Genomic DNA, 16,834 nt, shown 5'->3' with positions numbered 1-16,834 from the left:
TATTGCCATATACCACGGTTGAAAGAGCGAGACGAGGGATTCCGACACGACTTGGCTGCTGCCTTCGTTTCGTTTTTTTTTTTTTTATTCTTACTTTAGCAGTTCCGCTTCGTCGAGACTTTTTTTTCGCGCTCGCGCGCGCGCGCACGCGTGTGTGTGGATTTTGAGAAGTGCTGCAGCAGCAGCAGCAAGCATAAGCATGGCTCTCCTCGTTTTTACTATCAAACGATCGGAGAGTAGAGTAGTAAGCGAGCCGACGATGATTGTTTCCGACTAATATCGCGGTGTGCTCTGCTGTGTGTCGTCGTTTCGAAAATTATGCCCTCCGCGCGCCGCGCGCACTCTTTTTTTTATATTCGACAATTATCTCGCTCGCTTGATTGTCTTTTATTGCTTGTTTACCGTGGGTACCCCTAAAGAGAGAACCGAGAGAGATCGTTAAAGGAGACAGATCTTTTACGACTTGTCATAAGTGAAGAGAGTCCGACGAGTTTCGACGCGGATTTTCTATTAATTTTCATGATCTATAATGTGGCTCTTGCAGCGGTATAACTATTATCCAAAATGTTCTGTGCACACCACGCGTGACATTACCGAGTCGCCTGTGTTACGGTCGTCTCTGTGTGCATATATATGCAGTATATACCTACACACACATACACGCGCGGTGCACACAAATCTCGACAGATATACCGCACTCTCTCTCGCGCGCGAACACACATACCATACATCTCTCTTTCTCTCTGCGCTGTGTGTGCTTCTCTCTTCCTTCGTCGTTTCGTTCGTATATACGCTGCATTTCTCGGAAATTAGAAACTCGTTTTCGCGCTCGCTCACAGACACACACTCACAGATACACACACAGAGCTCAGGCATACACACATATCGCCGGGGCTCGCGAGTTTCCTTTTATGTATACATAATTCAGTCTTGTAATATTCTATAAGAGATCAAATCAAATTTGCGGCTTTATGATTGCCCGAGAGCTGCGATTCGCCTGTTTATTTATTTATTTATTTTTTTACTTTTTCTTCGTGCCTTCAAATAGGCGTTGATGATTGCGCAAAACGACTCGCTCGCAAAGTTTTTGCGAGAAAAGCACACAGCGTGTGCTGCACGACGACGGCATGCGCGAATAAGCGAAGGTCATAGAGCGAGAGAGAGAAAATAATAATATAATACACGCCTATAAAGAGAGCAGCAAAGGCAGCAGCAGCAGTCGTTGCTCTGCTCTCCGAGCGCGGAAAAATCTCCTGAGGAAAAGCCGGAGCAGCTCGTTTCGTGTCGTGCGACCCCCTGCACGCGACATCGTGCGGGGGCTGTATATGTACGGCTGCTGCTTCAGTGTGTATGGAACATGGGACTAATTATTAATATACGCGGCCCGCCGAGTAAGCTCATTTGCCTGCAGATATCGCAGCGTGTAATGGGACTTATATTCTCAAGAGAGACTCCGGAATATAGGCATAAGTCTACGCTTCCTACAATAATATTGTTTTTATCGATCATCGACGTGCCAATTATTATCGATTCGTATGATTTTTTTTAGGTTCACGGCTGCGATTCGATTGCACGTATTCATATTCATTATCGGTGAATTTAAATGAATACACGAAGGCGACGACGCACGTGAGTGATTGTGGTCGTCACCGCCGCCGCAGCGGCGAAATTGTTTTAACTTTTATAATCGTATATTATAGTATGCGACTGATACTTATTATCTGTGTCACAAAGGCTATAATGCGCACACGCGCGCGTGCATATTTGCACATTGAAAATTGTTACATCGGTCGCTGCTAGCGAGCGCGTCACGCATATTTATATTATTTTTCCAAACTCGCGGCGGCGGCACGATTGTCTAAGTTTTATATGCGGGCTATTAATAGGGAATTACTCCGACTAATTTTACGCCACTCGCTTCCGCGAGTGTTAAAAAAAAAAGAAGAAAAAAAAAGAAAAAGATCGAGAAACAAGGTCGAGAATCGATGGTAATCGGCTCTGCCGAGTTGCAAAATACATATTATGCTAAAATACATTTTTATCTATAAACACAGGCCGCTTGACGCGCTACTCGACGCGAAAGAACGAAAAGAATCTCTTTAACACGCGATCAGCGGCGCACACGTCTTGCTTGTATCTTTTTTACTTTTTTTGCGGCGCATCTCCGCAGCACTCGTCCGTGACAGTGAATGTAATTGCTGGTTTTATACGCTTATAAAAATACTCGCGAATAACACGCAGACCATACAAGGGTTTGTGTACAGCAATAACTTTTGGGCATCTTTGACGCTCTTTTTCTCTCTCTTATACTCTTCTCCTTATCCTCGCCGTTCCGTGAAATTCATAAATTAATATCGACGATTGTAATCGCGCGTGTATATGGCAACAAAACTTTATCGCCCAACATCGGAATGAGCGAGTAAGTTAAGAGAGAAAGAAAGCAAAAAAAGTGGCGGCGGCGGCAGCTGTAGACGGATTACCACTAAATATACACACATAAAAGCGAGCGCGCGCGAGAACACGTCGTCGTCCCGTACGCGCGAGCGAGAAGTGGGTCATTGAGAAACTTTTTCTGGCCACTACTACTGACAGAGGCTAGATGAGGAGAAACACGTTATGTATAAACGCGTGTGTGCTTGTGGTGCTGCACAACGACGGCAGATTAGAGAAGGATGTGTGCAGTGCGCGCCTTTTTTTTGCGAGCTGTATGCGCACCACGCAGCAGCGGCACCAGCAGGTGCCGATTGATTTTTCCAATTTCCAAACACGAATTAAATTATCGCTTTATATTATAGAGTATAACGATATCATCCCGCAGCAGCAGCTTTATAAGCTAATATAATACTCTCGGCAAATTAAGCAGCGCGCGCAAGCAGGAAGACAAAAAAAGCGCAGGCATTCCGTTCTCGATTTATTTAATGCACGGACGCTTATCGCGATACCCCTTGAGTTTCTCTTTGTTAGTCCTTTTCGACGACGCGTATATCGTATACTACTACCTGCTGTGCTAGCGCAGCAAAGATGAATATTTTTTTCGTTCGTTTGTTTGTTCAATGTATAGCACGATCGGAGAGCTCAGGGGCCCGAGAGCATATATTTATAATGAGTAGTGTGTAAATGAGAAACCGATAAAGGTCTCTCTCCTCTCTCGCTCTGCGCGATCTCTTTTGCTCCTGGCACAGCTGTAATCACGCACGTGCACTGCGAGGCTAATTTATCGATTCGATTGGGGGCCTTATTTTATTATTATTCGCTGCGTTGCGTTCGTTTATTCGTTCGTTACTCACCTCGAGATCCTCGTAGGAGCGAAAAGCCAAGATGGCAAAGCCATCGATTATGTCCTCCTCGAAGATGGGCTCCTTGGGCTCTTTGCTGACGGCAGCCACCCCAGCGGCTGCAGCGGCCGCAGCAGCAGCCGCGGCGGCAGCCGCCTTCTTTCTCGGTCTAGGCGGCCGGGGCGGCCTCGGTGGCCTTTGATGCCCCGTGCCCTGGAGCCGAGGATTTCTCGAGGCGTCGCCGCCCCGGTGATGATGATGATGATGGTGGTGGCTGTTGGGCGGCAGCAGCACGTCGTCGTCGTCGCCACTCGGGCTGTCCTCGGCCGCGGCGGCGGCGGCTTGGCTCAACGCGTGATGATGCGACGGGTCGTGCGGCGAGGCCGACTGCTGCAGCGACAGCAAACTGTTGTTGGCGGACTTGGCCTCGCGCTGGGCCAACATGCGCTGGGCGCGCTCCCGTCGCCGGTTGCGCTGCGAGCGCTGCTTCGCCTCCTGGGCCTGTAGCTGATGATGGTCCATGCTGCCGATGTGACTCGAGGCTTGTGTACTGTTATTGTTGTTGTTTCCTCCACCGGCTGCTGCTGTCGACGGCGGGGTAGCTGCCGATGTAGCTGCTGCTGCTGCTGCCGTGGTTAGCCCTGCAGTCAGCATAGATGACTCCTGGGGGCTCGTCCTCTTTTAAGGCCGTTTAATCGTATCGACTTGACTGTATTGACGACGACGATAATGATCACGGGAGGAGTGCTTCGGACGCTCGTTGCTTCTCGACCGATGCTGCTTGCTGCACGGCATGCCTACTAACAGCTTGTTTGATTCTCTGTGTGTGTGTGTTTTTTTTTCTTCAATTTTCTGTCCCTACGTACTAGATAGTCGACTAAATCTCGACTTTTCCGTGTAAAACGGCACGGAGACAGATGTTCGCGGCTTTTCACTGCCGATGATCAGCTTTCAACTACTTTATCCATAGGAATCGTAACGAAGTTGCCTCGCAGTTGGGCCCACAGATACGGGGAATCGTGAGTCGCCTCATTGAGGTCGCACTCGTCTCCGAGATCTGAAACACACGATACATAATCGACACATTAGAGAGAGACAAAGATAATCGAGGCGTTTATATCATATACAGTGGCTACGGTACGGTATTTAAATGACGCTTAATGGGGCGTATGTGTAAGTGAAATTTTATTTATTTTTAGACGTGTAAATACAATGGAGATCAATTATATGATGGACGGCTATGAGCACAGTGACTTGACTCGAATTTCCCATTATTACATGCGGAACTTGTGTCGAAAGACAAATAAAATACAGTTAATACCACTACGCGTGTGCTATCGAAAAAAAAAACAAATACAAAAACAAGAAAACAAGAGGAGTCAAGAAGGTTGCGCGGACCATCGCTTCGCGTTATCTCTCTATATTCGCGTGAGGTACGACAGATTACGCTTGAATTATTATCGATACCACGCACGCATATAAAAGCGTATACTATTCACAAGTACGAGTCGTTGTTACGTCTTTGTATCTTTTCTCCTCTTGTTCGCTTGTGTGTTGTATTTTCGTTCGATTGTTTACGACTCATTCACACAACGAAGCAGTAGTAAGTAGTAGTAGTAAGCGCAGCAGAAGGGAATAAAGTATGGGAGCAAGGGATAAGACGAGGTTCATTCATTTGACAAAATCGTACACAGTGCGAGAAAAAGTGAGATAGAGAGAGAGAGACAAAATACATCCTAATTAGTTCAGAGTACGACAGCACAACAGTGTTGCAATAATCTGTTGCACATTTGCTCCTCGACACAGTCGCGTTTCGGGACTCGTTTATACGAGATCTGCCAATTACAATTGCCACACGCGTATAAGTTAATGAAAAAAAAGAAGAAAATAAGGCAAAAGTTTTGAGGTACTTTGCAACAGTTATGCTGGCTGGCATAGTACGCAAATTCGTTGTTATCTCTCTCTCTCCCTCTCTTTCTCTCTCCTCTTCCTCTCGTTCTACCTTCGCCTAACTTTTATTGTTGTAAAACTAGTTTCGACTGCAAAACTTCGTCATCCAGCAGCAGTAACAGAAGCGGCGGCGGCGGCGGCACACATGCGTGCGTAGACAAACAGAACTAGATTCTCGATTAAACTTTCGTCTCCCCCGTAATAAACATACGTAAAAAACAAATCTAATAGTCCTCCTCCATCTCGTCTCTCATAAAGGCAGCAGAGGCGGACGGAGGAAGATCAAAAAACTTTTTTGAAGCGATGAATGATCGAGTACCGCTGCCGCTACGCTTGGCTTAAAATCACTCAACAGCGACGACGAGCAGGCAAGCATGTGCGAAACGAAGAAATGATTTTCCGAAAAAGTCACTTACGGGCCGCCACCACCAACGCGAAAGAGAAAGTCGCGCAAATTTTTTTTTCTTTTCGAGTAGTAACGTTAGTAATAACGTCCAGTGTCCGGAGAGGAAGGAGCAAAAATCCTCTCGAACGAGGAGAGACTGCGAGACGTCGGCGAGTGACATACACGTACAGACACGCAGACACAGAAAACACATGACACACACGGGTATGTGCCGAGGTATAACGGCGAGATTACGCTGCGATGACTCGATCGCTCCGAAACAGATCAATGTCCAATAGACAGACGATATCTATCTATCTACGAGGCCCTCGAGAATTTCGAATTATTACGTGCCTTGTTGTCTGTGTAGCATGCCTATATATATCTAGACATCGACGCGTGATGGAAGTTGGAGAAGCACAAAAAACTTGGACGAACTTAAGAGTGGCACTTGGTCTGTATATACACTCACACAGGCACATACACACGCACGCAATGTCACGCACGGTCTATACACGGATTTACTCATACACACTTGGAAAAAACACATAAGAATCTGTAAAAGACGTCTTACGTTTAGTGGTATATCTGTATGTGTTTCACATGATAAGGTTACGACAGCTACGCGGACTATAATACGGAGCTGCTGCTGCGAAGCTCGTCCGCGTCGTCGTGTGCGTGTATATATTTGCGTGCTTTATACACACGCACACGCGTACATAAAGCAGCAGCAATCCACACGGACGCAAAGTTTACACATACATTTACACGCAAGCGAGCCGAGCGGCAGGCAGGCAGACAGGCACACACACATTCTCACTCACACCCGTACGTATGCTCGTACGCTATACATGTAAAATGCGAGTTGCAATTCTCTCTTTCTCTCTCGGCGACGATGTTCGGCAAGAGGTTCGTCGAACACCGCTGCGTTTCATAAGGCATGCATTATATATTACAAACTACGCACAGACACACGCGCATTTTCTCTCTCGCAAACGCGGCGGAGATCCGAGGAAACGAGCTCTCCGCTGAGCGAGAGAGAGAAGATTTCGTGGTGTGTTGTTTGTCGGAATGGCGGACGCGCCAACACTGTGCCGAGCCGAGCCGAACCGAGCGAGAGAGAGAGAGAGAGCAGAGCAGAGCAGCACCACGTACACTTACACACTCTCGCACTCGCGTATTCCGAAGCCTATACTACTACTACTACTACTACTACTGCTCGTGTGTTATATATATAAATTTACGGATATGTATATGTATTTTCTTCTTCGTTTTAGAGCGGATACATGTACTGTTTTTCTATATGAGAAATTATATACACTGATTGGGAAGAGCACGGACCGAGAAATGAAAAAAAAGGAGCAAGACTACTCACTGTATAACACACCGCACACGCACTGTTGTGTATATGTGTATGTATATTTTGATGGCTCTTCGTTTATCCTTGTACACTGTGCCGCAGGCTTATTTATATATTCACTCTAATAAAACTGCACTGTTTTGTTGCTGCTGCTGCTACTACTTGTTTGTCGATGCTCAATGTACTTTGACAAATGAGCGCACTCGGCTGAACACACTTTACATTCGCGAGAACACAAGAATCACTGCTGTGACACTGCTTATTATTACGATATTATATACACACTGCCGAAACAACAAAAAACAACAACAACAAAAAGATAACCAAAAGCTTCTTCCTCTCGTCGCACCACCACACACTCGGCTTTTAACCAGCAAAAAAAAAAACGGAGCACACGAATTGCACACAGTAGACGAGAGATACGCTGCCTCGCGAGATCCCCGAGAGCAGTAGCACTGAATACGCGAGAGAGAGAGAGAGAGTGAGAGAGAAAGAGAGAGAAAGAGAGAGACGGAAAAAGAGTGAGAGAGCTCGGCCGTCGTCGTGCCGAGAGAGCAGACTCTCGAGACGTTTTGGCTGCTACTGCTGCAGCAGCTCGCGTAGCACTGGCGAGGCGCGCACCACGCACGGCTCTCTCACAGTCACGGACTCACACGCACACAAAGACAGCACAGACACGACTTGTACTCGCTACGCTGCTGCTGCTGCTGCTTGGCATTCGCGCGACACTGATATTATATAGGATTGTATATAGGAGGCTCAGTGTGTCCGACTGCTGTGTGCTGTATTATAATGTGCGCTGCTGCTGGCTGGCTCACTAGTATGCTGTAAATTCGCTGCTACTCCTCGGATATGTATGTGTTGGTAGTCTTTTGCGATATATTGACACTCGCGCACTGAGAGAGAGACAGAGTCGCAAGCAAATAACTCTCCGTCGATGCTACTCAAACGACATTGTACCGCGGTGAGCTCTAGACGACGCACTCGCACGAGACAGAGAGAGTAGAACCGCGCCGATGAGAGGACTGACTTTCAATCCGCGACGCCTCGCGACACAGTACAGAGAGAGAGAGAGAGAGAGAGAGAGAGAAAGAGAGAGAGAAAGAGAGATAAGAGAGCCGCGAGCCGTGCGGAATTCGCGAACTTTGCGTATTATATCTACTGCTATATTAGCACGGCTTGCTGCGTGCGTAGAAGGTTGATTCGACGCTACAGACTTGCAGACGCATGTAGTGGATTTAGGATGCTCCTCTTTCTGTCTAAGCTGCACTAGCGACCGCCCTGCAGCGTTGTTTCATGCGCGATATATTGTTGCTGCTGCTGCGGGGGCGCTCTCGAGAGCACATTTTACCTTGTACCACTCGCGCACGTACGAATACACTGGCACTCGCGATCTGATGCACACAGCGAGTGTTTAGCACGGAGGCGCCGAGCGAGGCTGCTCGCGACGAACACTGCACAACTTATATTATCGTGTTCTGCCGAGGACCGCGAGATCTTGCACTGCACACGGAGAGCAGCAGTAGAGAGAGCAGCGATCAACGACGTCGTCGACTAGCGCCGCTGCGGCATTTCGCACTTTTGTGTATACAATAGGCAGCAGCTCTCCTCGACTGCTCGACACTCGTCGCAACAACACAACCCCCGAGGCCTTTTTACGTATATCGCGAAAATGCAGACTGCTCAACTGCAGACTGGCCTCTGCGCCGTGTGCTCGCGGCTCGCCGTGAGAGTAGAGTCTCGGAGTCTTGCTCCTGCGCTGCTGAGGAGGCCAAAGAGTATGCACACGCTGCAATTGTAGCATAACGCGCGTGCACCTATCCTATGCATGCACTATACCTATATGCAGTCTGCAATAATTTCTCAGCTGTGGCTTTTGCACTCCGCTGCGTGCAGTGCAGGCCTTCTATATAGCGTCGAGAGCGAGAATTCGCGAGATCCAGCTCCTGCATAAAGATGAAGAGTCAAAACCGCTATGATTGGATCGGCTCGATTTTCATCCATACGATCGAGGATCAAATGCGACGTTTCGGCATTTTCCTGCGGGGGCTATCGCATTGTACACATGTATTCAGTGGGTATGGTACAAAGGCCGAGTTGTTGTATACATGGTGCGGAGCTGCTGCCACCGCCGGTCGAGCATGCTACACACGCCAACTTCTTTTAATGCATATCTACATATAGGTGTATCGGCCTATCGCACGCAGCACGCACCGGAGTCGCGCGACTCCAAACATGGAATGTCCTGGCCGCGATGCGTAAACTTACGTGCGCGCGATATGCATTTTCCCGTGCCGAGGTGCTGCTGCTCCAGCCAGCAACAGCAACCGTGAACTGATCTAGTTGATTCGGGGATTAAAAACAGGATTTAAATATAAAAATTTATAAAAATATAATTTTCGAAAACAGTTTAAATTACGAGTATTTAATGTTGTTGAAATATAATGAAAAAAAAATATTGATGTGAAATTTGATTTTAGTACTGTTTTTCAACAATTCTTGAATCACAGTGAAAAAATAAAAAATGATACGTTATAAAATAATTTTTTCACTGACGAAAATAATTGTATTATCAATCGATCTCTCGAACAATATATAAATGATCTCCGTGACCCGGGCATCCGTTAATCATGAAATGTTTATTTTTTATTATCTACTCATATTGCACGTTCTAAGATCGTTGAAAAAAATGTTTGCGGGTTGCGTATTTTTTTGTTTTATGAAGCACTTGGCGTATTTTCGTAATAGGAAAATAAAATTTACAAAAGTTTCATAGTCAAAAAATCGAATATAAGTATCGACTGAAACGAAATGAAAAACTGCAGTTCCATGTATTCCCGACAATTTCGTAATGCAAAATAAGGTTGCGCGAACGCTGCGCAAGATGGCGTATCTCATCGCGCGGTGTACCGCCAGAGTCCAGACTCCAGTGTTCAGAGTTCAGACTATCGTCACGTGCAACCGGCTGCTGAGTTAACATGAAAGTTTTGCACAGGTTAGTAAAAAAATACTTACTATTTATTCTTTGAACAATATTTATTCATTTTAGCTACGTAATAATATACTGAACTTTTTCAGAATCAATACCTTGAAACTGCTGCGGTGCTGACGAAATGAAACAAAACAGCTAAAATATGTCTCCTATTCTCACCAAGGGGCTTTCATGGCTTGCCTTGGGTATAACATGATTCTTATTGTAAAAATTGGTTTACAATGCTTTATTTTTTCAACGGTATATAATTTATTTGGTGAGTCAGTAGGATTATATGAACTTTCATTATCTACTAGTGCCTCTTTCAACTTTCTTTGATAACAGCATTTGAATATAAGCAAGCTACGTTAATTTTTCTAACTTCTAAGTGAATACTCACCAATTAGCTCCCATAAGCTTTAAAGAAACACAAATTTTAACAAATAAAATTGATATTGCTGTATGAATATTATTCTTGTACTTACAATTTGGTATGACTTGAAAGAAAGTGTATCACCCTTATAAAAATTTCCAATAGGATCCCGCGAAATTCCTATTGGAATCCTATAGGACTCCTGTAGGAATTTCGCGAGATCCTATAGGAAATTTTTATAAGGGCATTCATTTATTTTTTATAGATTTTTGTCTGCATGACATAAATAAAGAAATTCTTAATTTGCATTTCAAAAGTTTCATTTTGGAAAAATCTGTGGTTAAGTCTGAGCAATATTATTTTTTAAATATTTTTTTTTCTTTCTTTATTCACACTGTTATTAGAGAAAACTGCAAAGGCAAAAGTTTTTGGATCATCTTTAATGAGATTTTACATCTTTATTTTCAGTGTAACATGAATGAATTTTATAAGCTGTACCATGTATGGATATTTCATTTCGAGGAAAATCTGGTATGGATAAAACAACTGTAGTTGTATTAGCCACTTGCAACAGTTTTAATTGATAGAGGATCAGGTTTATATTTCACATGCTCACATGTCATACTTGAGAACTTGCACTTGAAATATGCAAAGAGTATGGAACGTTTAGGTGAGACAAATTGAAGTTTAAATTAAACTTATAGGAATTGAGGATTTTAAATGATGTTAAATCAGTCTTAGCCTAAGATGATGACACTTACCTTATACCACTACCCACTACTGATTAAATCCTTAAGAATTAACTTTCGCGTAAGAATATAAATAACAATTATACTTATTTATATCTTGATTTTATTTTGTTGCAGATCTCGGTGTTCTTTGGTCGTACGTTTATTGAAGTACATAAGGCTAATTGAAATTATAGGTAAGCCAAAAAGAAGTTTAAATTAAACTTAAATGCATTGAGGATTTCAAATGATGTTGAAATAATCTTAGCCTAAGATGATGACACTCACCTTATACCACTACCCACTACTGATCGAATCCTTAAGAATTAATTTTTTCTAGAAATGTAAAACTGAATGATACTTATTTATATCGTATTTTGATTTTATTGCAGCCTTCAGTGCACTTTGTTCATACGCTTATTGAAGAAGATAAGCCTAATTACAATTAAGCCTAATTACAATAGGTAAGCCAAATAGAAGTTTAAATTAAACATAAAAGCATTGAGGATTTTTAATGATGTTAAATCAGTCTTAGCCTAAGATGATGACACTCACCTTATACCACTACCCACTACTGATTAAATCCTTAAGAATTAACTTTCACGTAAGAATATAAATAACAATTATACTTATTTATATCTTGTTTTTATTTTGTTGCAGATCTCGGTGTTCTTTGTTCATACATTTATTGAAGTACATAAGGCTAATTGAAATTATAGGTAAGCCAAATAGAAGTTTAAATTAAACTTAAAAGCATTGAGGATTTCAAATGATGTTGAAATAATCTTAGCCTAAGATGATGACACTCACCTTATACCACTACCCACTACTGATCGAATCCTTAAGAATTAATTTTTTCTAGAAATGTAAAACTGAATTATACTTATTCATATCGTATTTTGATTTTGTTGCAGCCTTCAGTGCACTTTGGTCGTACGCTTATTGAAGAAGATAAGCCTAATTACAATTATAGGTAAGCCAAATAGAAGTTTAAATTAAACGTAAAAGCATTGAGGATTTTAAATGATGTTAAATCAGTCTTAGCCTAAGATGATGACACTCACCTTATACCACTACCCACTACTGATTAAATCCTTAAGAATTAACTTTCGCGTAAGAATATAAATAACAATTATACTTATTTATATCTTGTTTTTATTTTGTTGCAGATCTCGGTGTTCTTTGTTCATACATTTATTGAAGTACATAAGGCTAATTGAAATTATAGGTAAGCCAAATAGAAGTTTAAATTAAACTTTAAATCATTGAGGATTTCAAATGATGTTAAAATAATCTTAGCCTAAGATGATGACACTCACCTTATACCACTACCCACTACTGATTGAATCCCTAAGAATTAATTTTTTCTAGAAATGTAAAACTGAATTATACTTATTTATATCCTATTTTGATTTTGTTGCAGCAGTGCCCGATTAAGGGTTCGTGCGGCCCGGGGCTAAAATTCGAAGACGGCCCCCTTAAAAGTAAAAACATAAAATCTGAGTGATTAAAAAACTCCGGTTACCCAAGAGTCCATGAACCAAGTGACATTTTATGTGGATTTGTAAAAAAAATGGAAGAAAAATTGAAATAAAGTTTCCAAAATTGTATAAAATTGCAATACACCTTTTTTATTTGACATAAACAAATTCCAAAACACATCTAAAAAAAACTAAATGAAACTAAAATAAAAATACTTTTTTCTATCTTTCGCTATTGCGAGATACGACTCGTTTCAATACATTTCTCCAATATTGAACCTGACTCTCCATGGATTCGATCATACTTTTATCAATCCGAGTCATCCCAGATGATTTGGAAAAATAAGATAGGCATTTCACCATACAATCTAAATGGTTTTTGCTATTTTGGTGTGCGGATACTATTTGTTTGTCTTTCTTCCAATTAGAAAATCCATCTTTTACAAAAGGATTCTTCAAGTTTTTTGAAAACAATTTACAAACGAAACAGAAAACGGCTCCACTTGACTCGAAAAACATAAGCCATTTTCTTCCTGCCTTTTCACCATTTGGTAATTTTTTCGAAATAAGTTTAGGGGTAAAGTACCTAATTTGAGTTCTTTACTCGCGCTTTGACGTTACAAATGTAGAATCCTTGTTTTGAAAATACGAGAACCCTTTCTGCAGATATTTAAGACGCATTTCTTCATTTTCATACAAGTTTAAAGGCCAAAACTTTGGGTCTTTGTTTATCTAAAAATTAAAATAAAAATTAATATGAATTGTCAATGGAATGGTCAATCAGCCAAATATATTTACTTACATCGGCAAAGGGAATTAAACAGTCTTCATTATGCTTTACAGAGGATTCTTGATTATATACACGAGAAGACTCATCTAAATTTATAAATAATTTTTTACATTTTAGCCTACACTCTTATCTAAGATATCATAAATTTTTATAATTTTACCACAATTATAGTTGGCCGATGGATTATTAAGGTCTCGATGTCCAAATCGGTGGCACAATCATTGGTAGTTGCATCAATTTTTTCAGGCACCTCTGTATTCAAACGTTCATTGCTTATCGGCAATAACGAATCGTAGAATGGAAATGTTATTTTGGCTGGCTTCTATATCTCTTTAACTGATCTACGCTGACGATCAATTCACTGTAAAAAAAGCAATAACTTCTTATGATCTTAACTTACCTTTTCTTCATAATATTTTTTTTAAATACAAATTAAAGACTTTATTTTAAAACTGCTACAATGTTTTTTTAAACAAGAGGGGTTTTGCTTTATCTAAATATTTTTTATTTACTAATTTTTGCACTCGACTGTAAACTACTTGTAAGTAATTTTACCAATCAACTTTTACATGCTAAGTATACGGGAGTACTCAGCAGCTCGATATGACCTCATTGACAATCTTAAAACAACCTACCATACCTTCCCGATTTTTCAACATTTTTCATCGCATAAAAATCCGTACATTTGCCGCTTCTACGATTCAAACGTAGTTCCACCGAAGTTGTGAGAGCAGCGCCTCGCGTCGTTTTCGAGTTGCGTCGTTGCACCGGCTGCGGCGTTCTCTCAATTGCGTGTCGTGTAGCTAGCTGGGATTCTTTCGAATTGGGATCTTGTATAAGATATCACGATGGTGCGTACAAAAGAATCATAAGAAACTTTTTTTTTTAACTATTTCATTAATATCAATAGATCGATCAATTACATTTTATTTACTCAATTTTATTCACAATATATTTTGGCGTTCTTTTTAGTAAATATGTGTTAAACTAATTTATTTCGAGTTATGTATTATTGTCGAAGCACATGGTGGACTGTGAAAAGTCCGACATGTTATTTAACAATAAAAACGAGTATATTCTCGCATTCAATAATCTATTACTACCCTGTTAACGTTCAAATATCATTGTAAGGTTTATTTGTCAGCAATTTTTGACTAAAAAATTATAGTTGATCTCTATTGCTATTCCTAACCTATTTCATGATGTACAAAACTTAACCATAGCAAATATGTGATGGCAAACTGATTTAATGAGTCTGAAATCTTTTAAACTAAGTATAATCGTTTTTTGTATTGTTGAACAGAAATTAACTCACTATTATAATTTTACAGCCTCCCAAGAAGGACTCGAAGGGCAGCTCTAAGCAGCCCCAAAAAACTGTGAAGAAGAAGGAAGGAGGTTCCGGAGGCAAGGCTAAGAAGAAGGTGCGTAGTTTGTTATGTGGCAACTGTATCAAGAATATGAATGTTACAATGGCATTTGTTTATGTCAAATTTTTTGTTCATTGCAAACGTTCAATCTTGTACATACTTTTATATAATTTTAAAAGTACAGTTTAAATAACAAACCTTTTATTTGAAATTTGCAGAAGTGGTCCAAAGGAAAAGTCAGGGACAAGTTAAACAACCAAGTCCTTTTCGACAAGAGCACTTATGACAAATTGCTCAAGGAAGTGCCAAGCTACAAACTGATCACTCCCTCCATCCTCAGTGAAAGGCTAAAGATCAGAGGATCATTGGCCAGGAGAGCTTTGATCGAACTCCAACAGAAGGGCTTGATCAAACAAGTTGTTCAGCATCATGCCCAGCTGATCTACACCAGAACCACCAAGGGTGATGATCCCGTAGCTTAAGTTTTTATATTTACCTGTACATTTAATAATAATAAAGTTATTTGTACGGTAATTTTTGAAAATCTCTTCATTTGTTCAAACCTTGACATCAGATATATCTTCTTAATTGATTGAACCATAATGAATTAAACTTGTAAATTAATATTGAATATTTTGAAAGTAATTTAAACAATTGTTGATTTAGCGATAGCTTTGGATTTTTGATGAAAGTTGAAAGTATTTTTAATTCATAGGCATCAAAGGTATCTTTCATAAAATAAAATGATACTGTGCAGCAGCTATAAGAAAGTACAATAACTGATCACTTTCGCAATCGCGCAAATAATTCATGGAAAGCTGTCATATAAGAATTACAAATTTTCACCGAACAGTAGAAAAGAAAACCTGTGCGCGTGACATTATTCCCGACGAGTTTTTGCTGCTGCTGTGGTAAAAACACACACGTACGTATAAAAGTGTGTTAATGGATCTGCTATGTACCAGCAGCAATGCGTAGGCCTCCGTAGTACGTGTGAGTGCCTGTCGCATGCGCTTCCATATATACACAGACGTGTGCGTGTATGCTGCAGCCTGTGTACATGCGAGCCGCCCACGCGGCCGCGATCATCCGGAGCGAGTAAGTATACTATAAGAGAGTTCGTTAAGCCTCGTATAATATAGCTGCAAAGGACACTCGCGAAGATGCCGTCGAGGTCGTTTCGCTTTTATACGCATACGTACTGGCATTCTCGATTCCGTCTTTTCTCTCTCTTTCCGTCTATATGCTTCTTTTCTTTTTTCTTACTTTTCTGAAACGTCGATGTTGTCGCTCGCGCGTCGTTGTGCGCTTTTTTTGTTGTCGTTAAAGCGGAGCGCTCGACCGCGAGTTTGAAAAATTAACGATCGATACACGGAAATTCACCTCCGCCAAACGTCATAAATGGAAATTCGTATGATATAATTGATGTGACGTATAGCGAGGCATGTTTATGATGGAGCGTAGTACGTTCGGATTCGAATTACCGATCGCTTATTATACTCGCGCGTAAGAAGGCAAAAAAAGGTCGAAATTCGATCCGATCGCTCGTACACGCATGGCACCTACTATACGCGTATATCAACCAGGTACATCGTGCATCGAGTTTACATCTACACGAAAATTTCATCAGCTTCATTAATTTGGCATCTTCTTGTTTCGTGTCTCGAATCGACGCGTCGCGACACGATGCAGTTTTTCTTTTATTTCTCTCTCGTGCCGTGTCAGCCTCTCTTTCTTTCCTCGCTCTCCTCTGCGCTGCGTTATTATTATATATGTACACACTTCCATATGCGTACCGGTGTGGGTGACATTGAACGCGAATAATATGCACTCGCGGTGTGCAGATCGGTATGGCTCGGCGCCGCTTACACACTATACTACTGTCCGTCGTGCGTGTGTATGTGTCTCTGCTCAGCGACTATAATATACTGTAATAAAAAAAGACGGCAGTGTCACGTCGTTGGTGCGTATATACGCGCGCATAGCTGCCTATGGTTCGGTGTCAAGGACGCAGCACATCGCAGAGTAGCTTTGGAAGAAGAAAAAAAAAGAGCAACAAAAATCTTGCACGTCCATCTGTAGTAGTAGTAGTAAGAGTAGTACATTGCCAAAATCGGATCTTCTCGCCTCGCCGATCGCCAACGTTTACTT

The 16,834-nt window shown here is 41.6% G+C and overlaps 2 protein-coding genes and 2 long non-coding RNA genes across 7 annotated transcripts in view; 2 read left to right on the top strand and 2 right to left on the bottom strand.

Annotated features, from left to right (window-relative positions):
* LOC106654876 (autism susceptibility gene 2 protein-like) overlaps positions 1 to 8,623 on the bottom strand; it is a 28,316-nt gene extending 19,693 nt beyond the window's left edge. For 2 of the 3 annotated variants that reach the window (XM_014374974.2, XM_023458542.1), the window contains exons 1-2: positions 6,986 to 8,621; positions 3,288 to 4,332 (exon numbers count right to left, since the gene is read on the bottom strand). In XM_014374974.2, the coding sequence (XP_014230460.1) occupies positions 3,288 to 3,929 (642 nt within the window). In that variant the 5' untranslated portion in view covers positions 3,930 to 4,332; positions 6,986 to 8,621. Of the gene's footprint in view, positions 1 to 3,287; positions 4,333 to 6,985 lie in introns of all 3 variants that reach the window. The other variant, XM_023458541.1, reaches the window with a different exon arrangement.
* A 975-nt stretch (positions 8,624 to 9,598) lies between these two features.
* On the top strand, positions 9,599 to 12,616 carry LOC106654765. Of its 2 annotated transcripts, none has more exons than XR_002763438.1 (9): positions 9,599 to 9,965; positions 10,049 to 10,218; positions 10,783 to 10,984; positions 11,181 to 11,239; positions 11,435 to 11,506; positions 11,703 to 11,761; positions 11,957 to 12,015; positions 12,212 to 12,270; positions 12,469 to 12,616. It is a non-coding gene; the product is annotated as an uncharacterized LOC106654765 (long non-coding RNA). The 2 variants fall into 2 exon arrangements; XR_002763437.1 differs by having other exon boundaries at positions 12,466 to 12,616.
* A 262-nt stretch (positions 12,617 to 12,878) lies between these two features.
* Positions 12,879 to 13,585, bottom strand: LOC106654766. The gene is made up of 3 exons (XR_002763439.1): positions 13,474 to 13,585; positions 13,326 to 13,399; positions 12,879 to 13,255 (listed from the first exon to the last, which is right to left on the bottom strand). It is a non-coding gene; the product is annotated as an uncharacterized LOC106654766 (long non-coding RNA).
* A 491-nt stretch (positions 13,586 to 14,076) lies between these two features.
* Positions 14,077 to 15,217, top strand: LOC106654722 (40S ribosomal protein S25). The gene is made up of 3 exons (XM_014374720.2): positions 14,077 to 14,164; positions 14,645 to 14,737; positions 14,902 to 15,217. Exons 1-3 carry the CDS (start codon positions 14,162 to 14,164, stop codon positions 15,163 to 15,165), a joined length of 360 nt encoding a protein of 119 aa, XP_014230206.1. The 5' UTR covers positions 14,077 to 14,161; the 3' UTR covers positions 15,166 to 15,217.
* The last annotated feature ends 1,617 nt before the right edge of the window (positions 15,218 to 16,834 follow it).

The sequence above is a fragment of the Trichogramma pretiosum genome, unplaced genomic scaffold (genome assembly GCF_000599845.2).
Source record: "Trichogramma pretiosum strain Unisexual culture from Peru unplaced genomic scaffold, Tpre_2.0 scaffold46, whole genome shotgun sequence".
Taxonomy (NCBI): Eukaryota; Metazoa; Arthropoda; class Insecta; order Hymenoptera; family Trichogrammatidae; genus Trichogramma; species Trichogramma pretiosum.
This window is presented reverse-complemented; position numbering and strand designations above follow the sequence as displayed.

Bases quoted from the DNA above. Each gene is read 5' to 3' on its own strand.
- LOC106654722 (XM_014374720.2), top strand. The intron at 14,738-14,901 runs GTGCGTAGTTTG...TGAAATTTGCAG, and splicing joins GAGGCAAGGCTAAGAAGAAG to AAGTGGTCCAAAGGAAAAGT.